Source organism: Hyperolius riggenbachi, chromosome 2, assembly GCF_040937935.1.
Source record: "Hyperolius riggenbachi isolate aHypRig1 chromosome 2, aHypRig1.pri, whole genome shotgun sequence".
NCBI lineage: Eukaryota > Metazoa > Chordata > Amphibia > Anura > Hyperoliidae > Hyperolius > Hyperolius riggenbachi.
The window spans coordinates 207,762,201-207,787,529 of NC_090647.1; the positions used below are offsets into that span (position 1 = coordinate 207,762,201).

The 25,329-nt window shown below is 42.6% G+C and overlaps 1 protein-coding gene across 4 annotated transcripts in view; it reads left to right on the plus strand.

The window, feature by feature from the left end:
* MYO16 (myosin XVI) overlaps nucleotides 1-25,329 on the plus strand; it is a 490,337-nt gene that overhangs the window by 175,252 nt on the left and 289,756 nt on the right. For all 4 annotated transcript variants that reach the window (XM_068268029.1, XM_068268033.1, XM_068268031.1 and 1 more), the window contains exons 6-9: nucleotides 6,121-6,245; nucleotides 8,056-8,181; nucleotides 12,173-12,248; nucleotides 15,598-15,736. In XM_068268029.1, coding sequence (XP_068124130.1) covers nucleotides 6,121-6,245; nucleotides 8,056-8,181; nucleotides 12,173-12,248; nucleotides 15,598-15,736 — 466 coding nt within the window. The remainder of the gene's footprint in view (nucleotides 1-6,120; nucleotides 6,246-8,055; nucleotides 8,182-12,172; nucleotides 12,249-15,597; nucleotides 15,737-25,329) is intronic.

Sequence of the window (25,329 nt, forward strand, 5' to 3'; positions counted from 1 at the left end):
TGGGACTTGGTGTCTGTAATACCAGGACAGTGTCTGTAATACCAGGACAGTGTCTGTAATTCCGGGACACAGTGTCTGTAATACCCGGGACATAGTGTCTGTAATACTGGGACTTGGTGTCTGTAATACCGGGACAGTGTCTGTAATACAGGGACATAGTGTCTGTAATACCAGTACAGTGTCTGTAATTCCGGGACACAGTGTCTGTAATACCCGGGACAGGGCCGGGCCGAGGCAGAGGCGGGAGAGGTTCCAGCCTCAGGGCGCAGTGTAGGAGGGGGCGCACAACTCACTAAGCTATCATTCCCCTATTCAGAATCAAATTTATTTCGTCAAGTACAACGGGGGTTGTACCTAAAATTATTTTTGGCTCATACAGGGTCAGAGATGGTACAAACACATGCAGCAATTCAACACATACAATCAGATACAGTAGTACAAGTAAGCATATACCTATATATACACATGTCACCTATAACTGTAGTGAAGGCCGCGTGGGGAAATCTGGAGTGCTATGTGAGGGGAGCAGCCTGCCGACTATCGACTGCGCTCGCTCGCTCCACAGCAGTTCCAGATGCCCCGCAGTGTGTCCTGGAAAGAGTGGATAGAGGAAGAGAGAGAGAAAGGATAGCTAAGAGAGATGAAGAGAAGACCAAGGCAAGAAGAGAGAGACAGAGGCAGAGTATTCTGTTTGAAGTAGAGAGAAATAAGAAAAGGGGATACATGGCAGTGACTGCAAGTCAGATAACTAGAGATTAAGTTGTTGGGAGGGTTGGGGGCCCTGGAGCGCCTCTTAGTCTAATAGCAATCAGTGTGTGACCGCTGGAGTGGGAGGGATGGGGGGCTCACTTTGGTGTCACAGCCTTGGGTGCTGGAGGACCTTGTCCCAGCTCTGATACCAGGACAGTGTCTGTAATTCCGGGACACAGTGTCTGTAATACCAGGACAGTGTCTGTAATACCAGGACAGTGTCTGTAATTCCGGGACACGGTGTCTGTAATACCCGGGACATGGTGTCTGTAATACTGGGACAGTGTCTGTAATACCGGGACATGGTGTCTGTAATACTGGGACAGTGTATGTAATACCGGGACATAGTGTCTGTAATACCAGGACATAGTGTCTGTAATACCGGGACACAGTGTCTGTAATACCAGGACATGGTGTCTATAATACCGGGACATGGTGTCTGGAATACTGGGACTTGGAGTCTGTAATACCAGGACATAGTGTCTGTAATACCGGGACACAGTGTCTGTAATACCAGGACATGGTGTCTGTAATACTGGGACTTGGTGTCTGTAATACCGGGGCACAGTGTCTGTAATACCGGGACATAGTGTCTGTAATACCGGGACATAGTGTCTGTAATACTGGGACTTGGTGTCTGTAATACCGGGACATGGTGTCTGTAATACCGGGACATGGTGTCTGTAATACCGGGACACGGTGTCTGTAATACCGGGACACGGTGTCTGTAATACCGGGACACGGTGTCTGTAATACCGGGACACAGTGTCTGTAATACCGGGACATAGTGTCTGTAATACCGGGACATAGTGTCTATAATACCGGGACACAGTGTCTGTAATACCGGGAAATGGTGTCTGTAATACCGGGGCGCAGTGTCTGTAATACCGGGACATAGTGTCTGTAATACCGGGACATAGTGTCTGTAATACCAGGACATGGTGTCTGTAATACTGGGACTTGGTGTCTGTAATACCGGGACAGTGTGCCTGTAATACCAGGACATAGTGTCTCTAATACTATAATAATACTAATAATACACAGTGTCTGTAATATCGGGACATAGTGTCTGTAATACCGGGACACAGTGTCTGTAGTACAGGGACATAGGGTATATTTCTTGCTGATCTCATAGTAAAAATTAGGTCTGATGTGTGAGGCACATGTTATGGATATGTTAGAAGTGGTCGCAGACATGGTAATGGGTAGTGGGGTGGTAGCAGAACCGGGACAAGGTCCTCCAGCACCCAAGGCTGAGACACCAAAGTGCGCCCCTCCATCCCTCCCACTCCAGCCGTCACACACTGATTGCTATTAGACTAAGAGGCTCCCCAGGGCCCCCAACACCTTAATCACTAGTTATCTGGCTTGCAGTCACTGCCATGTATCCCCTTTTCTGATTTCTCTCTGCTTCAAACACAATTAGGAATGACAGCTGAATGAATTGTGCGCCCCCTCCTACACTGCGCCCTGAGGCTGAAGCCTCTCCAGCCTATGCCTCGGCCCGGCCCTGGGTGGTAGGCTAGATATTTTTTAGAGCGAAGCATGAGGATGCTCACATGACAACAGAACACCCACAGCTGTGTTACATATGTATAGAATCTGCTGGCAAGGCTAGAGAATATTTAAACAATAGGTAGAAAGGGGATCCTCTGATCTCTTGCATTATGTCTTCATTACAGAGCAATCTGCATTTTTGAGGATATTAAACATACCAATAAGATCAATTATTATTTACGGTAATCAGTTGTGTTCCAGATTAAAATGTTTATAGTAATAGAATATTTTCTTATCAAGTATTGTTACTTCAGCATGTCTGGAGTAATCTGGATGTCCCTGACTTTTGTGATATCCAGTTGTACAAGCAGCACTGTAATCACTTACCATTAAACAAAACACAGAGTAGAGTGCTTTTAACAAATCACAATTTCTCAGGATTGTTGTAATCAGTAAAATGTATGCATAACAACTACGGTATGTTACTGTATATTATGCTTCCTTTCTTACCAAGTCCACATTTAAAGAAGCTATAATGAGTTCTAGCCTGCGCATTGAAAATGTAATTCATGTAACTATTCGCTAAGTGCTTTGCCTCTAGTCCTTATTTTTGATTGACCTCTACATTTGTTATTAGTACACATGTGGCCAAGCCAACAAGCAATAGCAGATACATTTTGTAAAAATGGATCATTTCATGGCAATTATGATCAGTTAGTAGCAGAACATGAGAATCACATCATCATAATGTGGAGAGAAATAATGCCTTATCTTGACCAAACACACTCCTTGCAATTTAGAGGACCTAACCATGATCTATTCCTGTATTTTAGTAGTCATTAAAAAGTGCTATAAAATTGAAAATCACTCATATACAGTAGCTTCCATCACTAGCTTGGCTCATTCTGTGCAACTTGTACTTCCCTATGTGTTGTGGATCTTGTTACTACAGTTTAGTAGTGATGAGCTTGGATTTGTCTTACTACTAATTTTGCAGCGAAATTCAGAATTACAATTCAAAATCATAATGTGAACTTTCAAACTATTGCAAAATCAATTCTGAATACATTGGTATGATCTGTAGTTTCGCAATGATGCAGAATATTCATTTTCCAATGCCCACAAATTAATGTATTTATGTGGAAACACGAAAATGTTTTCTCATATGTGAATATTGGTTTTCTAATGCATCATAAAACTTCAACTGTTTATGAGGCATTAGAAAATGCAATGAATTTGTGCAAAAATTATGCAAAATAAACATTACCAATGAAATTAAAAATACGATTGGAATCATAATTGCAAACAATTATGTGAAATGTAATGAAACCTAAATTACTTTACAAGTAAAGTGTATTTTCTCTTTAATTTTTAAATATTTCAATAAAATACAATTGGGTATTTTTCATCCTTCACTCCTTACAGAGCATCTTTGTCTTATGAAGGAAACGGGGCTCATTCCCATCTGTGCTTCCCAGGGTTACCCCTATACCCAATAAAAGGCATTGGGGAAACGCTGGGCATGGGCATCCTTCAAAGATTTCAGCAAACAGTTAAAAGCAAAAACAAACAATAAAACTAATTTCCTGTAATTAAACAAAACAAAAACAAAACCTCACTGTAATCCAAGTTTCACAGATTGTCCTAATCATTGTAATTCTCTTGGGTCTTCTTATAATCTGATTAAAGAACTCCTGATGCCCCAGCCCCACTTCACCACTAAAATGTAGTCCATTGAACTGACCAATGAGAATCCTCAGCAGGAAGTATTTTCGTTCATCAGTTTTGGAGAACTAATTTATAGTTCCCTGTAAGAAATTAAAAAAATAGTATATAATCCAAGTCTAGCAAGGTGTTCCAATTATTGTGATCATCTAGGATTTTCTTTATATCTTTTATGAAAGACACCCTCCTCCCTGCCCATGTCTACCTTGCTGCATTCCACTGCTAAACTGAAATAAGCGCCGGCATAAAAATCTTGGAATCTCTCATTGAGGTGCTGACTTCCCATATTTTTAGCCAATGAGAAGCCTTTCTGTCAAAGTTCTCATTGATCAGATCAATGGACCAATGGGAAGCCTCAAAGGCAAATTCAAAAGAGCTTTCTTCTCTCGATATCTCACTGCAATACTTATTTTACTCAACTACTTTATCAAGGGGTCAGGGTTTTGTTTTTTTACTATTCACCAGAAAGGGTAAGGGGTACTGATGTACACTGGTACTCATTCCCTCAGACTGAAGATATCTTGAGTCCCTCTTATTAACGGAGGCTTCCAGATTCCACAATAAGTGACCCCAGGACTTATTCCTCCTCAGCACCAGAGGTGGGGATAATGCTTTGATATTCACATCAGTATTGTTCTTTCCTCAAAGTCCCACACTTGCAGGCTCAGCTGTCCTGGTAGTACCAGCCTGCATGGGGGACAAAGGTCAAAATGGTTTGGGAGGGTGGGCCATATTGTTACTTTCCAAGTCCTATACATAGACCCTTATCAATTCATGTCTTGCACTAATGGGCCTAGCATGCAACTGTTGCACACAAGTCAGAATGTTTTGCATTAAAAACGAATAAGCTCTATTGAAAGTGGCTCTACATGTTGAAGCAGGTAATTTAGGTTCCTTTAACAGTCACAATTAGAGGCTATAATTGGCCATTTAGCTTTGTGTCTGCTATTTGTAGATGCAGTTTTCATAGCAGGGACCCTAGCACCCATTTATCGGTCATCTAGGGCGCCCAAATGAACACTTATGGCCATGAAGCGTGGTTTTTAACATAGGCGCATATGGTTGCGTCCAAACTACCATGGCACCTCTGGTGTCCAATATTTGTAGCCGCAGTTTAATTAGGATTAGGTATTGCTTGGGGGTAATTGATTCGGATTTGGCATATATTGGGGAGGGCTGTTAGGGTTAGGCATAGGTGGGGGGTGTTGATTAGGGTTAAGCATAGTTTGAAAGGGTCATTAGAGTTAGACATCAGTTGGGAGGTTTGGATAGAGTTAGGGCCTGTTTCCAATACACGCAGATTGGATGCAGAAAGGATGCAGAAAAACTGACTCCAATGAATGCCTATGGACCTGTTTCCACTAAACACAATTTTTCTGGTGCAGATTTTCCTATAGGCATTCATTGGAGTTTTTCTGCATCCATTCTGAATCCAATCTGCGTGTAGTTGAAACAGGCCCTTAGGCATCACTTGGAGGGGTTGGTTAGAGTTAGGCATCAGTTGGTGGGTTGGTTAGGTTTGAACATTGATAGAGGGAGGATTCAAGTAAGAATGTGGTTAGGCAATAGTAAAATATTGATAAAAATTACAGATATATCATTGTTACATATTAGAATATTAGTAATTTTAACAATATTCTACTGGTGCCAAAATTACTGCAGCGCCCTTTTTACATGTACACCTACATGTATGCCTGGCTTTTTAAGAATGCAATGGAATGATTTTCCCATTCAGTCACTGAAAAGAAGTGATGCATTCAGTGTTCAACATTGACTGTAACACAATAAAATAATATGAAATGAAACATCCAGTCTGGCAATAGGGTTCTCTCCGCAAGAAGGCAACTGTGGCTCTCTGCTGAGATCTGTGGTATCCAGCAAGCCTATCATTTTGTTTATTTTGACAGCAGTTGTAATATAGTTGTCATGAGTAGGTATTGTCATCTATAGGGACCTTCGTTTTGTATTACTGTATTCTGTGTTTATTTTTGTATTTCATCCTAAAATATTATATTATTCTGCTTCTTTTCTAAAGGCTACGCATCATGAAATGTTTATTCCCAAAAGCGCTGTCATTTAGAACTGTAGATTGGATTAGATTGAGTTCTCCATTCAGCTGTGGTCACCTGTGCTTGTTTTCCTGTGTAGGTGTTGATCTGACTTCCCTGCGACAGATGAGGACCCAGAGAGCAGCAGTCATGTTATCTGATGTGAAGCAGCTGCTGGCTGCCGGGGGAACCGTTAATGAGAAAAATGAGGACGGCGTTACTCTCGTAAGATTCTCTGTGAATTCATCACACATGAAGATTTTCTTCTGAAGATTAATATTCATCGCACTGCTTTTCTGTTAGACACTTGACATTGTCACATATTAAGTATAAATATGAGAAATAATTCAACTCCCACGTGCAATTAAGGCGTGAAGAAATCAGTGGTGAGAGAGGGATGACCAGCACACACACGTTTAGCCAGGCTGTGAGGTATGATGTGTGCGTCACCCAATTACTCACCTCCATGCAGATCATTTCTACCTACCGAGCTGCTTTACAATAGAGACCAGGGACAGCTGTTATCGGTATTTTAACCAACTGCCATGTGTGGTGGATAAGCATCTGTTCTGTTCCTGTACATGCAGACTATTGACAAGCTAGATAGAAGTGTTGAGCTTAATGGGATAAGAATGCCTGTCACATTTGCTATTTTTAAAACTATTTTTTTACCACACTGCCATCTTTGTCTATAGTAATATTTATGTATTTAATGCACAAATTAATATTGGGATGCCTACACCAGTTGTTTTATCATATGGCAGCTTCTACTGTGTAGTCAGATAGCACTCGTACATTTAAAAAGGGCACCGTGGTAACAAGGGCACTGGAGATAGCTTCTAGTAAAATATTGGTAAAATTACCGATCTTCTACTAGATAATTCTGATAGTGAAATATCTGTAGTCTTTACTGATATTTTACTATGACCTAACCAAACCTTACCCTAACACGAGCACTCCCTCTCGATGCCTAACACTAAATGATGATCCTCCCTGGCAATGCTTAACCCTAAGGCTCTCCCCTGGTGATGCCTAACCCTAACACCCCCTTGGCGATGCCTAACCTTAAAAATCCCCCTGGAGATGCCTGACCTTAAGAACCCCCCAGTGATGCCTAACCCTAACCCCCCCCCCCTGGTGATGCCTATCCTTAATCCCCCCCATGCCTAATAATGGGGACACCTACACTCAGCACACCCCTCCTGCTGGTGCCTAACCCTAAAGACCATACTCCCACCTAACTCTATCCCTATCTGCCAATAGTTTGGGCACCTCCATAGATGCCTATGTTATTAGCCATGATTAGCAGTTATTAGCAGGTGCCTGATACAATAGCGGGCACCAGCGCTGCCCTCTATGCAAACAGCGGGCGCTTAGCTAATTGTGGCTACTAACATAGGCACTTATGGGGGTGCTCAGTCTACCAAGGCGCCTCTGTCGCCCTTTTTACTTGTTTTGGATAGCACCGCTAGTAGCTATACTTAATAAGTGGTTAGATCTCTTGTCTTGGGGTGGACGGCCAGCTGTATTGTAGGCTGATGAATTTAGACACACACAATAGACCGTTGTCCACTCCGTAGTAACATTCTTAGTATGCAAAATGTAACTCTTGTTTTCTACAGGCTCAGTATGTGTTATTTGGTAATGCAGCAATATCATACAAAGACCTCAGTGCTTTGTGGTGCCTACTGTGTCTGATAGTTGCATTTTCAGTCCACCAAATACATCGAGAAGCAAAACGACAAATAATACAATGTGGCTTCTCAAAGTCAGTGAGGCAAAAATCTGTGTTTAGAAATTTTAGTTTGCAGAACTATCTGCTCATGGTATTATATCAACACCATGCAGAGCTATTGGTTTTCTTTGGTGCCTACTATGTATGGCTGATCCTTCAGTCTGCTAGGAAATATAAGTGATGAGGTTTCAGGTTCTGGTTGCAAGGATATTTTGGGGTGTAGATATACATAGCTGCTTTAGTTTGTGTATGTGCATAATGTATAATTCTTACAAGCTAACATGATGCTTGTTTTCACAGCTTCACATAGCCTGTGCTTGTGGGTATAAGGAAGTAGCTTCACAGCTATTAGAGCACAATGCTGATCCAGATGTCCAAGATATGCAATACTGGACCCCTCTTCATTTGGCTTCAAAGTATGGACAGGTAACGAGCGGGTGCACCCCTGCGGTACCCTCAGTCATATTTTGTGTCATTTGTAATTCATCTTCCAATGAGTCAGTCAAGCAACTCATTTTTCCATGTTTTTCCATTATTATACTGTAAAATACTGAAACTGTGTAAAGGACAGTTACTCATACGACCCTAACATTCATAATTATAGTCATCTGGCTTCAATTAAATACTGTATATTTTATTGTTATTATTGATCCAATGAATAAGTATCAGCACACTGTGAGTGTCAGGGTTCTTGTGAACCGTCGGGGTTCTGTTGATCCCGTCACTGGTATGAAGGGGCGAGCAGCTGCAAGGTGTGGGATATAAGCGAGCACAGGTCTTCACCAGCGCAACCCGCAAAGTATCATGGACCGTCAACCCTAGTGGGTGGTGGACTACTTTGCTGCCGCCTGCCTGGTGCTTGCCAGATCACGACCCCGAGGACTACTGCACCAGTGGCGGGAAGAACAGAGGTTACCTGACGAGATAGGAGGGGTTTCGAGCAGAGCAGACTGTTCAGCTATCAAACCTGGACAGGCTAGACTGGACTGGCTGAGCAGGAAGGCCTAGCCTAAAGGGGATCACAGGAAGGATACTAAAGCACTACATGCATATAACATAAACAGTCATTTAATGTGAGCAAGTAAAGTCGAAGTTATATTATCCCAAATATTAGCTTCAGGTAGACAGTGCTTGCTTGAAGTTGCTTCACTTGCATTTAGCCCAGCGGGCACTGCCTGTTGTGGTTAAACTCACCGGATCTGACGGCCTAGAGTGGGCCATAGTCACCTCTGGGGTATTGGCCACCCCACAGCCTCCCTGGCAGGTCCGGTTAGTTGGTGCTTGTCCTCAAGAAGAGTAGGGCACATCCAGATTTCAAATATAATAGACGGAATCACCATTATAGTGTAAAAGTATACTTTATTAAAAAAAACACTTAAAAAACAGCAGAGTTCATACAAATACTGGCCATTATTGCGTGCTTACACTAAGCGTGCAATGCCATAAATACATATCATGCTAGTGGAGCCAGAGGCTAATGTTTGGCAGCCCACTGTATATAAAAATAACAGCTCGCTTCCTCCAATTACAGGGTGACTGCATGTATAAAACAGTTAACGGGTAACCCTGTCTAAAAAAACCAGCAACCACATAACAAGCAGAGGCCACGCGTATGATCGGTAACCGCGTCCGGTGACGTCATACGCTTTGTACATCGCTCCATAGCTCTGTGCAGTGTATTTCGTTGCCTAGCAACTCATCCCCATATTGTTTTACTCTTTGTTTATCTAGTAACATGACTAGTGGGGTAGTGCTCTGTGTGAAGCTTTCTCTGGACTACTGCATTTTAAAGCACATAATTTAGAATTGTGTAACAACTGTGGGAGCGCTTAACTAATTATTTTGTATACAGGAAAGGATACTGACTGGAATAGTTCGCAGGGGGGGAACTGAAAGACAGGGGAAATCCCCGGGATGTAGAGGCAGACTGTAGAAGTTCCTGGGGGGAACCGACAGGCTGGGGAAAACCTCAGAATGGGAGTTGATGGTGGGGGTTCCCAGGAGGAGGTAAGTCCTGGAGATACTGAAGGTAACTCTGGGAAGGAAGCTGACAGCCAAGAGGTGAACAGACAAACAGGGATACTGGCTGGAAGGGGAACAAAGGCAGGAGGGATCCTGGTAGGATGACTAACTGACAGGGGAACTGACAATAAGAATCCAATAGAAAGGAGCCTGGAAGGGAGAGAGCGGCAAGAGCATGCCGCAGCTGTGACCAGGGATGCAACCACATCCATCTGTGAGACCGCAGGGTGTAAATACCCTGCCTCTCAATTAGGCAGGGTGCAGTACCACCCACGGAGAGGAGGTGGCAGGCACCTAGTGACAGACGACGCTGAACCCGGGAGTCCATCAGGTCGTCTTCCTCTGCCATGAGGGAGGAAGTGAGGAGAGAGCTGTTTGGGGCTCGGCGGCTGGAGTGAAGCGAGAAATAGTCACACTCCGCTGCCATTAGGGCTCTTTCACACTACAGGCAGCGGTAAAAGGCTAAAACGCTGCATTTTGGCTGCAGGCGTTTTGAAGGCGTTTTCAAGGCGTTTTAACGCCAATACATCACTATCAATTGTAATAAGAAACGCCGCGGTAGGCCCAGCAAAAGCGCCTGGGAGTGTTGAAACGCAACGCTCCAAAACGCGGCGTTTATTGTGAATGGTAAAATGAAAGTCTATGGACTTTCTTTTACCAAGCAAAATGCCAACTTCGGCCGTGGCGTTAAAACGCCGAAAAAGCCCTCTGGTGTGAAAGGGCCCTTACAGGAGCCAGCACAGGCTGCGGAGGAAGGTGAGTAATGAACTATCGTTACAGAGAGGTTGATTAACAAAACTCTTTCGTGAATTAATGCCCGTTACTTATTTTTCACCTCAACTATATGGAAAGATAATTCATGAAATAAAACAGATAACTGGTTGGATGCACTAAAGGCTGGTCATGTGTGCAGATAGCACACAACAATTTTGCCAGTCCTATATGGATAGAAGAAAACACAAGGGGGCCTACCCAGTAAACTCCTGAAAAGATGCCATGCACAGGGGGGACATGGCAATTTTAGCATTACTTACGCTGACAAGATAGTATGTGTTGTGCATTAGAGCCATCCATATTACATAGGTAATGCAAGCTCTGTTAGAATAACGTGCACTATGCAAGTAGCATAACATGGGTTACCCTAGCAATGTTTGTTAAATTACCTAGGTAACGCAAGCCAAACCAACTGCACATCCTGTGCTACCTTGTCAGTGTAATTAACACTAAAATAGCATAGTCATTGCACTCCTGCAGATAGGAGGTTTACAATAAATTTAGGTTTTCCTGGATTTATTTCAGAGGTATTACTGCAGGTGCATATAGGTGACTGTAACTACACAGTCACTATTTCAGTATCTTTATAGTAGCTTTTTCTATGATCTGCTATGTCTTAAGAAATATGAAAATGTCACCGAATGGACTATTTGTAAGAAATCCAGAGAAGCTTTACTCCATTTATTGGATTTTCCACTCTGCTCTTGCCCTAGAGAACGTTAATAAGGCAGATCCAATGTCCTATAAATAGAAGGATTACACCAATCTTTGGAGCATCACGCAAACCAATCAAGCAGTATGTGACTAGTGGCTAAGGCATTCACCTATTATAACTGGTTCATTCATTACTGTGTGACTTAAAACAAAGATAAAAGCATATAATGAAAGCAGTATAGCCTATGGCATAGTTACAGCAGTCATTTTTTTTTTTTTTTTTGTTACAGCAGTGACAATATTTCTGCTGCAAACGGCAACTGCTGCCTTTTTAAAATGGCAGGAGGTTTAATTCACTAAACCCCAGTAAAACTGCAATGCACAGAGAGTACATATCAATTTTACTGATATTCGTGCAAGTTAGATAGCATGTGTTGTGCATGTACACAATGCACACGCATTGCGGCTGCTACATTTTGTCCAGCATCTAGGGACCCCTCATTGAACTTTCAAGTAGATTTTTTTTCTAGCACTCTGCCCTAAAAGAGTATTGATCACTAAGGGTGAGGGTACAATTTGGTTTTGGAGGTGATATTCTATTATATTTACGATATTGACACTCTGCTTCCTCTTTACACTAACCAAGTTCCTGTTTTTGAGCATCATGGACCTTATCCAATTCACTTTTTTTTTTTTAAGTTTTCTCCAAAATATATTTTTATTCTTGTCTAAAAGATAAAAAAAAATAACTTTTCATCACTTAGCAATTGAAACAATACTAAAAGTAATGTAAATCAATATCAAACATATTTTAAGCATTAAATATTGGTAAGGTCTGAAAATATCTCCTTCGAGAGTACTCAGGAGAAAAGTTTATAGGATATGGGACCATAAATGTATAATTTTTCATCTACTTTAGATAGATTGATATAATTATGCTGCTATATGTTCGTTATTTTTTTAACAGACAAGTCTGGTAAAGATTCTTTTGGTTCATCGGGCAAACCCAAGTACTCTCAACTGTAATGGAGATAAACCTTCAGGTATGTCCGTCTTGATGTCCCTGTTGGAATTTTTTTATTTAGCTGTATCATTCACATTACATTCTCTGGTATTTCTCGTGTTTTCATGGCTTTTCTTACTCTAGTTGTGATTATATCACCCTATTTTTATGGTGTTAATTCTAGTCTCTGTACAACCTAACATTAACATTACCACCACCTGACAGCACCTTCTTTTCCTTACTCAGTTTTATACAGCTCAGTGCAGCAAAAGATACAGCTCATTATTTCACTAACTAGAGATTTATTTAATATACAAAGTTTAACAATCGTCTTTGGCCACAATGATAAAACTTACAAGAGACCATCCACTGACTTCCCAAGGAGCTAAAAACAAAGTGACATTTTTTATTGGACTGTATAACATAATGTAAATTTCAAGTTCTTTTTCTGTATGTAGAGTGTTTGATATGGAAACAAGCATTTGTTACACCAAGTTTAAAATAAAAATAATGTGCATCTGAAGAACATCTGTTATTTTTTGCTAATGTTTAAGATTAGGGATGGTCAATGAGATGGTAATAAGTTTACCTTTTATGCTAATTGTATGCAGATTTATGCAGTTTGAATACAGACCAATCAAATGCAACAGCAACTGGATTTGTTCGGTCCATTTCTAAGCTACATATATTTGCCAAAAAATTTACATAAAATTTATATAAACCCAGAATTATTACAATCTCATTAACCTGCCATATGTAAGATCCAATAGACTTTTACTTAAAGCGGACCCAAACCAAACATTTTTTTAATTCAAAATATTTAGTTGCACTACTCTGACACATGCAAAAATAAACACTCCTTCAAGCCTATAAGCATTTCAGTGCATGCTTTTCACCCTTCTTTTTTCATAACTAGGGATATACAGATGGCAGCCATTAGCAATTCCTCCTTTGCTGCACACCACCTACTCCACCAGTTTGCCGGATTCTGTCCCAGCAATATGAAAGGAAGGGAGGGGTTTCTCCAATAAATGTAAAATATTTTATATTTGTCATCATGCAGCTGAAAAAAGGCTGCTATTTATTATTATAATTTAAAAATAGATTTTATTTCTGAAATCTTGTATTTTTAATTTGGGTCCACTTTAAACCAAATGGCATTGCGGTGCATTGTGGGTAACCACAGATGCTCACTTAAAGGACTTACGAGGCGAAATTATGAAAAAAAAGTTAATCACCTGCATCATCTTTTAAGGCATGGAGGACGCCGTCTGCGCCCTCCGTGCCCATATGCCGGGTCCCCCCACTCATTAGTCCCCCGGGCCGGCTCCCGACCCCACGGCCCGGGTACGGCTCTCCTGCCTCTCCTAAAATGGCCGCTTGCTCTGGACGCGGCTGCGCAGTTCGCATAGCCGCGAGTGCGGCTGCGCATCTCTAGGGCCAACCCCCCCCGATCCACTCTACGCTACGCCTTAAAAGATGATGCAGGTGATTAACTTTTTTTTGTAATTTCTCCTCGTAAGTCCTTTAAAGCTGAATTATTGCAAGTACCTTCTGTTTTAAGAAGGCAAATCACACGAAGCATTGCTTTTTAGTAGGAGGGCTTTTTGGTCTCTTTTAGTCCCTTATACTTTCCCAGTGGTTTGGGGTCAGCCAGAGCTGCTTGGTTACTCTGTTGCTTTACAATAATTAGAGATTTGTACACAACTATTAAAATAATTCTTCAGAGTAAGAAGAATATTAGTAAAAGTAGTGGTGAGGCAGTGTCTCCTCTGACACACTATACCCTGTAAGACTTCCCTTTTGTTATTTGTTAGCTTTCGCCAGTAGGCTTGGCCCATAGATAAGGTGTATGTCTTTGCACATTTGGAGAGAAAAAAGTATTTTCTCTTACGGCAGAGATCTACTGTAATTATCCTGCCCATATGCACACAGACTCCCCCCTCCACCCTGATAATCTCCAGCCAAGCAACAGGTCTGGTTGGAAAGGTGTAGATTTTTTTTTTCAACAATACTAGTGAAACACTGTCAAATCTGAGGTGTTTAACATTGTTGATTGTAATGGAAAATTTTGATGTTGTGACCTTTCGTGTGACTTTTGCAATTACATCGTGATCATAATTACAATTTTGCATTTCATCTTTCTCAAGTTACACTAAATAAGATTCACAGAGTTTACTATTTTGAACATATTTTTGCATTGATGAGTATATATGTATTGAAGTCAATGGGCATGGAAAATCACATTTTTTCTTAGCTGAGCATGTATGCAAACATTTATGGCCATGCATGCATAAATTAATTTTTCATCAAAGCATTAAAGCCAATGGGCATGAAAAATTGTTTTGTATATCATTTTTTTCCTTTAAAGTCCTCTTCTCTTTTGTTGTTGTTTTGTAGATTATTACATATGGAAACATGCCAATATTCTGCAGGCTAGTCTTCAAATAAGCCATCCCCCATCCTCTCACCTGTCCAACACAATGAACAAGGCTTGAAACTTAACTAGTAAGGAGAATTCCTCAAGCCTTACTAGCCAAAATGTAGCAGACTACATAGACTCACTACATAGACTACTACAACAATGATAGAACAATGTTTTGGGCCAGGTAGCCCTTTCTCATGTGCATCTGGTCAATAAAGCTTAAGAGATTCTTTTTACTGGTTGAGGTCCAGGCCTTGTTTTTTGTGTTAAATACTGGCAATAACTTAATAGTAATCATAATCAAGTACTGTTCACATAATATAGTTACACAGGTTCAACCGTTCCATTTAGTTTCTGTAATCCAAACATTCCTGGAAAGTCGTAGCCAGTTTTACTTTGCAGGGTGTGAAAATATCATCTTGATTCCACATGTCATTCAAACGAATTTTCCAGTTCAGCGTTAAATGATTCTAGTGTAACTGTGTATCCTTTCAGGGCCCTTTTACACTATGTACTTGCGGTAAGCTTTTTTCACTGCAAGAGGCTGCTAAATCAATGAAAGTCTATGGAGACTTTCATAATGCGATGCGGTGCAAAGTACATATTCAATTAACTACAAGTCAACAACACTGCGGTATCGCATGATCTGTGCCTACCACACAGATTATGCAGTAATGCAAGTCTGTGGCGATGCAGTAAGTATGAACGATGGGAGCATGGCGTGGTGCGCATGCATGGTCAGATGGAAATCCCAGTGACGTACTTCCTGTCCAGCAAGGAGTAGTCGCTCAGTGAGGGCGAGCCTATGCATGTGACTCTGTTGGCGCACTCACCATAAAGTTTAAAAGCAGCCTAATAATGATATAAAGTTTGTGAATTGTTAAATGCAATGCTTTTTCTTCAGAAATGTTAGTGCTTAATGTTCTGTACATTCATGCCTAATATATTATGCCTAATTGCATAGATATTGCTGCCACAGCCTTCATACAAGACATGCTGCTAAGAGCTGAAGAGATCTTGGAAGAGAAAAAAGAAACTTCCTTTTCCATGGTTTTCCAGGATGATCACCATGAAGAGGGTTGTCCACTAGCTGCGTGTAAACTGTAAGATGACACAAATTAATTCACCAACTTATCTTTCAATGAATCCATTTAGCCTTATTTAATAAGAGATGGAAAAATGCAGTAAAACTTAGCAGCTTATTAGAATTCACTTTGCAATTACAAGTAGAAAAATCTGGTTTGCCTTTTGCACATGAGTTTGCACTCTGAATTGCCTTTTAAAAATCATATATCACCACTAACGTACACAAAGCTGGAGGCGCCCAAAAAGCTGAAAATACTGTAACTCTAATTTCTAGTTAGAAAATAACGTTCCTACCTTAAGAAAGGAGGCTCATAGTGGAATTAGTATAAAAAGAGTGCAATTTTTATTTAGCGCACAAGATTCACTGTATTATTTTCTATCTCGTAATTCGAGTTATAGACTATAGTATTTTCAGCTTTTTGGGCACTCCCAGCTATTTTTGTGTACTTAAAGGGACCCTGAGCAGTGACTTAAATTAAAAGATTTCACTTACCTGGGGCTTCCTCCAGCCCACCGTAGGCCGCGTGGTCCCCTGGAGTCCTCCTGGCTCCTCTCTGTGTCCCGGCGGGTCCCGTTACCGGCGACACCTGGCCCTGCTCAAGGTCCCTTTAATCGTTATTACCCTAAACTGGTAAGTTATTCACCCCACAACATGGCTGTGGCATTAAATCTTTTTGGAGCAGGGACCGACACATCCTTCATAAAGGGAGTGGGGACGGTACTTTCTCACATGCCCAGATGAGTGGTTGTCTCTTAGAGCAACCCACACTTGTGAGTATATCTTTACCCACTACCCTTTGCCAATTAATTGGTGTTATTACATCAAAGGGGTTCTTGTCCTGGTGTCCATGTGTACTTTCATTTCTACCAGTATTGACCATATATCACCTCAGATGAGCTGACTTTTTCACACCCAAATTTGAGTTGTAAAGTGGGAGAGTCGGCTTATGCGCCAGTGTTGTACTAACAGCCAGCTATACAAAGCTGGCATTAGAGCATGTATATCTACATGTCCTTGCACCAGCTTGCATCCACGCATCTCCCGGAAACTTCTGAACTGGCCACTAGTGCTCCAGGCTCATTGCAGCCACATGATAGTGAGCTTGGAGCTCTAATGGTCAGTTCAGAAGCTGCTGACGTGGGGATGAAAGCTGGTGCAAGGACAGGTAGATATACTTACATTGGCTTACTCCATTGCATGCTCTGCATTAGTGCTGGTGTTTGAATTCACCCAAATTCGCCTGTGACCACAGCCTGCCGACCATTTACGGTCGTCAGGCCGTGCACCCAGCGGCACCCACTGTCATCCCACATCCCCACAACGCTGCCTACGATAAGTATCACTTTTTACACTGCATGCAATGCACAAGATGGACTATTTATGCATGCTTTGTGAAGTCTAGTGAGTGAAACAATAACTTGATAGTAGTGCCAAGCATTTCCACTGTCTTGGTGCTGCATTGAACTGTTTTGGCTATGAGCACACTGACAAGCTGCACACAGCAGCCTGTCATCCTTTCCACCATTTTTGACCTTTGAGTGCTGGCCCACTGTGCTCTCTTGTTGTTGTTCCTGTTTAGTATTATATTGCATTTTTCCACTTGCCTCCATGACAGGTCCACCAGGAGATAGTACCGCCCGTCCCTGGGACAGGAAGTACAGACAAGTTTAAATAGCCACCTCCTACCACCTACCTGCAGTGTTCTTCCTGTCTCCGGGAAGGACAGACGCTGTTTCCTGGTCTGCCGGAGGCCAGAGGGTGAGTGCTGGAGGTGCTGTGGCCACCTGGAAGCATCCCTCTCTGGGGGGATCCCAGGCGACCTCTTCCGGGGTCAGGCGGCAGCATTTTCTAGTGGAGCTCCGATCCACTCAGAGTGGATGTGGAAGTTCCTCCACCTAATACCCGGTGCACGCTGTGCGGTCCAGGAGGGGGGCATGCGTCCCACGAGTGGCATCCGGCAGAAGTATTCAATCCCGGCTCTTCAACCGGCTGGAGGCGGACCAGGCTGCATGCGGGATGTTGCGCTGTGCAGCCTTTATTTTAAATAGACAAACTGGAGAGGCATAGCAGCGACTCGCAGCCCCAGGCTGATGCTACTGAAGGATCCGTCGCTCCCTCTGCCACCATGGAGCTTTCCTCCTCTCAGGCCGTGGGCCCAGTCATACAAGCCAGAACAAGCTAGTACAAGCCAGGTAAGCAGCTCTTGATACTGGCTGGGGATAGCAAGTTTGTTGGCAGCTCACTAATGTTTTGTTCTGTTCTTTTACAGAACCCAAGGCCTGCTTCTTCCTTGGATGAATCTGAATCTAAGTCCTGTGGGATTTGAAGTAAAAAACTTGCTGTATCCTATCCAAAACCTTTGTGTAATGCTTGCATTTTGTCTGTGGTAAAGCATGAAGGGGGAGACATGTTTAACAACGTGCTTTCAAAATTTCAGGATCAGTTAACTGAAAAAATTTCTTAATGCAAATGTTTCCAATGTTTTACCATCAGTGTCTATGGTATCTCATCCTGAGGAGGATTCAGATTTACCTAGGCCTTTTCAACAACCAAGGGTTTTGGGGTCCTCTTCAGAGGAAGCGGAGCCAGCTGGGGGGCGAACATGCTGAAACCAGCGCAGGAGATTTGGGCGCAGCCGGCGCCACCATAGTCCGTAATAGGAATTACGGCTATAGCAGCGCACAGGGAGTAACTTTAGCGCCGTCAGAAGACAGAGCTGAAGTTACTTTTAAAACATAATAATTGCTAGAAGCCGAATTATTTCATTCCCCACTATAATGGCGGCCTGGAGGGGGAATAGTATTTAATATGGCTGGGACTTGTGCAGCAGCAGGATCAGCCATATACCGGCTGAATTCTGCGCCCAAGTCTCCCAGCACCGTTATCTCTCGTACGCGCTGCGGGGTCCTCTGGTCAGGATGATGAGATACCTAGATGCTCCACTAGGGGTACATTTAAATTACTCCCCTGAACAATCAGATGAATTATTGGAATTTATTTATTCCACACTAAATATTCAGTCTGATCATCCGAAACCCTCTACGATTGAGGATGTGATGTATTCGGAACATTTTGAGTTTAGTTTTTCCAGTACACAAAGCCATGCTTGACTTAATGGAAACAGAATAGAAAAAGCCAGATAAAAAATTGGTGATTAACAAGGCTTTCAAAAGACGCTATCCGTTTAATGAAGAGGAACAGTACAGTCTAAGTGGGCCAAATGTCCTATATTAGACTTAGCCATTTCAAAGTTATCCAAAGATTCACAGATCCCATTGGAAGACACAGGAGTCCTCAGAGATCTTTCGGACAGGAAAATGGAAGCTCTTCTTAAAAAATCTTGGGAAGCTGTTTCAGCTTCATGTGCACCTAATTTAGCAGCTACCTGTACTGCTAGGTGTTTAATTATTTGGTTGCAAGAACTGCAAGCACTTTTGAAGAGTGGTTCTCAGATTGAGAATATATCCCATTCCGTTGCGATGTTAAAACTGGCCGAACCATCGAACAGGGTTACAAAATGAAATTGACTCAAGTTTCCCCCGAAGTCTTTCAGGGTAACAGGCTCTCTTCAGTCTCCAGTTCAGCAGGCAGCAATGGAGGAAGCTGTGGGATCTCTTTTCCTGAAGGGAGTTGTGGAGAATGTTCCTTCACCAGAGAGGGGGAGAGGTTTCTATTCCACTCTCTTTCTGGTTCCGAAACCGAACGGCAATTTTTGCCTTATTATCAATCTTCGGTTTCTGAATCAGTTCGTGAAGTACAAGAGATTCCGCATGGAGTCTATCCACTCCACAATCCTCCTTCTGGGGAAGAATTACTTCATGGCTTCCATCGACTTGGTGGATGCATACTATCATGCCCCCATCCATCCAATGCACTGGAAGTATTTGAGAGCAGCAGTAAAGATTCAATCCCAGGCAAACAAAGGTTTGTCAGAAGAAGTTATTGGAACTATGCTTCATGCCAGGAAACTTGTCATCTCTTCAATTTATCTTAGAGTGTGGAAAGTTTTTTGTGAGTTCAACAAAAATTCTCCGGAAAAGTTAATTAATTATTCCATTCCCAATATTCTAGATTTCCTGCAGAATGGCCTAGATATGGGTTTAAAATTGAACACCCTCAAAGTACAGCTAGTAGCTTTGGGGGCTTATTTTGATGTTCTTTTCACGTCAAATTCCTTGGTTAGAAGGTTTATCAAGGGTGTAAAAAGGAAGTCAGTAGGGAAGAAAACTACTGTTCCTTCTTGGGACTTAAATTTAGCTCTGAAATCAATTATTCAGAGTCCTTTTGAGCCTTTGGATCAGATATCCATTAAAAATGTAACTCTAAAAACGTGTTTTTTGGTGGCAATAACTACGGCCAGGCGTATCAGAGAAATACAGGCCCTTTCTATTAAACCACCATTTATGTCTATCCAGGAGGATAGAATTAAATTTCAGTTGCCCCCTTCGTTCACACTGAAAGTAATGTCTGATTTCCACAGGGAACAGGAAATCTTCATTCCTTCATTTTGTCCAAATCCTTCAAACAAAAAAGAGGACAATTTTAGCTCACTAGATGTGAGGAAAATAATTTTAGTTTATTGAGACAGAACTTCTTCTTGGAGAAAGGAAGATAATCTGTTTATTCAGTTTCAGGGTGCCCGAAAGGGGTTGAAAGCATCTAAAAGTACGCTTAGTAATTGGATGAAACTTTGTACTATCAAAGCATATGAGATTTCAAGAAAGCCAGCTCCAGAGAATGTGAAGGCTCACTCTACGAGGGCTGTCTCGTCTTCCTGGGCAGAGAGAAACTCTGCTTCTGTTCTACAATTTGTAAAGCAGCCACATGGTCTTCCTATGATACGTTCATCAAGCATTATCGTTTGGATCTACCAAGTAATCAGGACTTGGGTTTTGGTCGTAAAGTACTGTCAACAGTTGTCCCACCCTGAGGGAGGTAATATTGTATATCTCCTGGTGGACCTGTCGTGGAGGCAAGTGGAAGCCTACAATTACTCTTACCTGGTAATTGGGTTTCCACGTGGCCTCCACGACAGGTGGGGTAACCCACCCACAACTCAAACGGTAAGTCTCCTACCCTTACATGGTGATAGTCAAAACACTGCCAGTAGATGGTAGGAGGTGGCTATTTAAACCTGTCTGTTCTTCCTGTCCCAGGGATGGACGGTACTATCTCCTGGTGGACCTGGCGTGGAGGCCACGTGGAAACCCAATTACCAGGTAATAGTAATTGTAGGCTTATATAGTAGGCTTCTTTAACATACCGGTTTTTGGCTATACAAACTCCTCGCCCTAGCCTATTATCATCAATGTTAAAGTTGACCTCCAGACTAAAAATCTACTCAGCAGCACTGAAAAGGCTTGGTGTTTCTTTAACAGTTTCACAGCATCAGAACTTTGTTTTTCTTACCCAAGCCTCATTTTTAGCTTCACAGAAGAAAACTACCCTGGCATATTTCCCCTGATGCTGTGTAAAGCATGATGGGATTTCTGATGTTGTTCACCTTCTGTTGTTTTGGCGCACATTTTTTTTCAATTTTTAATTTGAGATTTGAAGCCTAGCGTGTGCAGCTGGGTGGGGTGATCAGGAGGACACAGGGCACAGGAACTGTAGAAAGGGACTAGATTGAGAGCCCCTCTAAGGGACAATTAGTGACAAGACAATATACTCTGTACAGCGCTGCGTAATATGTCGGCGCTATATAAATACTTAAATAAATAAACTGTGTCTCATGCTCCCTGTCACCTCCTTTAAAAAAAGAAATGGCTACCCCATGAAATCACAAACATTTGCCTGTTATTTTAAATAGGGTGGGTAAGAGATTATATTACCTATTATACATTATCTATGTTAATTAACATAACTAATGTAACTTAATGACAATGTTTATTTAGGCTGAAGTTCCCCTTTAAGTAGACAGGAAGGAGCAAGGAGTAGCACAGAGCTAATCAATTAACCCACCCCGCATCTATAGATGGGCACATATGTTTACAGCCATTTGTTCCAGGCAGAACCTGGAACCTAAGGACATTAAATTACTGTACACATAATTTATTGTCTTAGGTGTCTTTCACAAAAAGGACTGGAATGCAAGCAAGTCTGGTTCTCTTATGAAGCAAGGTGAAACATTTGCATCAGGCGCAGATATTACAGGAGCAGCATTTTTGTACTATGTTTACACATGTTAACACCATTCAGTCAGTAGGTGGAGAAGCGAGAGGAGAGCGAGGTGAAGAGGTTATCATTGGGGAAAAGCAGCTTGTAGTGCTGTGTGAGGAGCCTGACAGTGTTGCTCTCCTGCCTCCCCCCTTCTCATTCACTGTTTCATTTGACTTGCACAGCAGAAGCCAGACAGTGTGCTTATGTGATGAGCTGCAGCATGTCATGTGAGAACATTAAATGAAGTAGAGTAAATTTTTGGGTTCAGTGCGAATCGATCATTCCAAATTGGGGGCGCATCCTCACAAGTTTGCCTCAGGCAGCAAGAAGTCTAGAACCGACCCGGAATGCAAGCAACTTAATGCCTTTCAGCTGCATCTAATGCAGCAGAATGGCCTTGTTTGTAAGCCTGTGCATGCATTTTAAATATGGTGCGGTTACCCGGCAGCAAGAAACTTTAAAGGATATCCGAGGTGGGAAGATTAGATTTACTTACCTGGGGCTTTTTTGAGCCCCTATCAGTCTATCAAGTTCCTCGCTGTAGTTCCACTGCCCTCCAGAGTGCCGCTGTGCCCTCTATAACATCCCCTACCACAGCTGTGATTGCAGGCTACTGCACATGTGTGGGCACGTCAACGCGCCTCTCTATCACACTGTGGTAGACAGGAGCATCCTGAGCTTGCCTAGTTTGCCTTTGTGAACTGTGCAAGCACAGAACGCTTCTGGTTATGAGAGTACAATCGAGAGAGGCGCATATGCCTGAGAGACTGCTATGGACTGGAAAAAGCCCCAGGTAAGTAAATCTAATCTCCTCAACCCCAGTTTGGATATCCTTTAATTGATAGCAGGATCTTGTAGCAAATATACTTTAACCACCCTGGCGTTCTATTAACTGTGCCAGGGTGGCGGCGCAGCAGGTTTTTTTGAATAGTTTTTTTAAAATCATGTAGCTAGCCTAGTGCTAGCTACATGATGCCCCCCTCCCTGCGGCGCCTGCCCGTACCTTAAGATCTCCGCCGGCGCGTACCTTCGTAAGGAAATCCCGTTCTGAACGGGATTTCCTTTAGGGCTTCCCCCGTTGCCATGCCGACGATTGCGATGACATCATTGTGACATCAGACGGAGTCCCGATCCACCCCTTAGCGCTGCCTGGCACTGATTGGCCAGGCTGCGCAGGGGTCTCGGCGTAGAGGGGGGGGGGGGCCTTTACGCGGCGCGTTTTGTAAAAAAAATGAAAATCGGCCCGGCGGGGCCTGAGTGGCACCCTCCGGTGGTCATGGACGAGCTGAGCTTGTCCATACCGCCAAGGAGGTTAATAGGTTGCAGGATCCTGCAGCTAGTAATGAGGACAGCAAACTTTTATAGGTTGCAATATTTTGACAGGAGACTGGCTGGACAGTGAGGTACACAGTGAGTCACATAGTGTTCAGACTTCACCAAGGATTGCCTGGGACATTTTGGCTGCTTCTCCCTCTCAGCTATGTTTTCTCTCTGCTAACTGCAGAGCTGCCTGTAGCTCCTATTGACTGTCTGTGATGTGGGAGGCCAAATTCCTGCACTTTCTATGCTGTTGGTAAGAAAGACATTCTAATGTAGAGAGACAGGCAGTCTGCAAACATCTAGGTGCTGTGCGCTATATGTCGTGTAGCACACGGATGTCTTCTCTCTGGAAAAAATGTCCTGTACACACTGCTTGGAGTCCCTCAGTGCAGTGCAGCAGCAACAGCCACTCCTCCATGGCCGAAAATACAGGTTAAGGTCGCATTCACAGTGGGACGTTATGGTCGCACGTTATATAGTCTTATAACGCAGCTTACCGCACTGCAATGCTAATCTTATGGGCCGTTCACAGTGCGACATTAAAGTCGCGTTAAAAAATGTTGTGTTCTGGTAACTCACTGCTTGCAATGCATTACCTCTTAATGCAGACACGTCGCATTAAACCGCAACGTCCCACTGTGAATACAGCCTAATTGTTGGGCCTGACAGGGAGGTACTCATGCATTGGCTGACTGAAGTTAGTCCCCGCTCACCTTGTTGCTATGCTTGGCGACCTGGTGTGTGTTTGTGCGTGTGTGTGTGTGTGTGTGTGTGTGTGTGTATGAGTCCAGCTGCATGTTGCAGGGAGTGGGGGAGTGGAGGATATTTTTTATTTTAAATTAAGAAAAACTCCTCTGCTGCCAGCAGGGGCCACCTAGTGGTGTAGGGCCCCATAGCAGCTGCTATGGTTATCCAACAACCACTGTAATCTACTCAGCAGCACTGAAAAGGCTTGGTGTTTCTTTAACAGTTTCACAGCATCAGAGGCGAGCGTTGTTTTTCTTACCCAAGTCTCATTTGGGATTTCTGATGTTATTGTTCTCCTTCTGCTGTTTTGGCACAATTTTTTTTTTGAATTTGAGAGTTGAAGCCTAGCGTGCGCAGCTGGGAGGGGTGATCAGGACACAGGACAGTTGGAACTGTCTCATGCTTCCTGTCACCGCCTTTCAACCAAAAAGATGGATGCCACCATGAAATAGATGGCTGCCCCCATGAAATCACAAACCTTTGCCTGTTCTTTTAAAACAGGATGGGTAAGACAGGCCCGGATTTAACACACAGGAGCCTATAGGCACATATGTCCTGGCACCTTAGACTTCACCCTCCATGGAAAGGGCAGTGAGACGCCTTTCCATCATAAGGCACCTGTAGGCATGTGCCACAAGTGCCTTGTGGTAAATCCGGCCCTGGGGTAAAAGATTATATTACATTAACATAACTAATGTAACTTAATGACAGTATGTTTGTTTAGGCTGAAGTTCCCCTTTAAGCGCACTTGTCCCCAAACCTTGGCAATTCCATTTGAGAATACACTAAAACATATATAATTACCTGCAAAGGAAAAAAAAAGCAGTAGGGTAGGAATAGGGATTGCAACTAGGTCTTTCTTCTTCTTGCATTCTTCCCTTTTAAATAAACATCTTATTAAATAGAAAAGAAGAACTGAGCATAACCTAACTTGAATAGATATGTTATAATAAAACTGATCAGTGTTTGGCCCAAGAACAAATCTTCACAACCTGCAGCTGTCCCTGGAATTTAGGAACAGTCGACAAGTGCCAATTGAAGCATGTCAGCTATTTCATTTGTTTTCAGATTTTTATGGCATCCTATCTCTCTATGACTAGTTGCTGCTATTAACCCATTATTACGGGGACAAAATGTCAACGAACTATCAGACTCACGAAGACAGCATAATGGAAAACATGTACAAAAGTGGATTGACTGTTGTGTTTGCCACAAATATTCAAGAAATATGATCCTGAAATCACAGAACAGACATGTTCCCTGAAAATTAATATTCCACTTGAAGAAATAAATTGCGAGACAATGTAATGAGCACTTAACCTTTAATATCTAAGGAAGTGCTGTCAGTTGAGGTGAAATGTCTGCCCTATAATTACACATCCT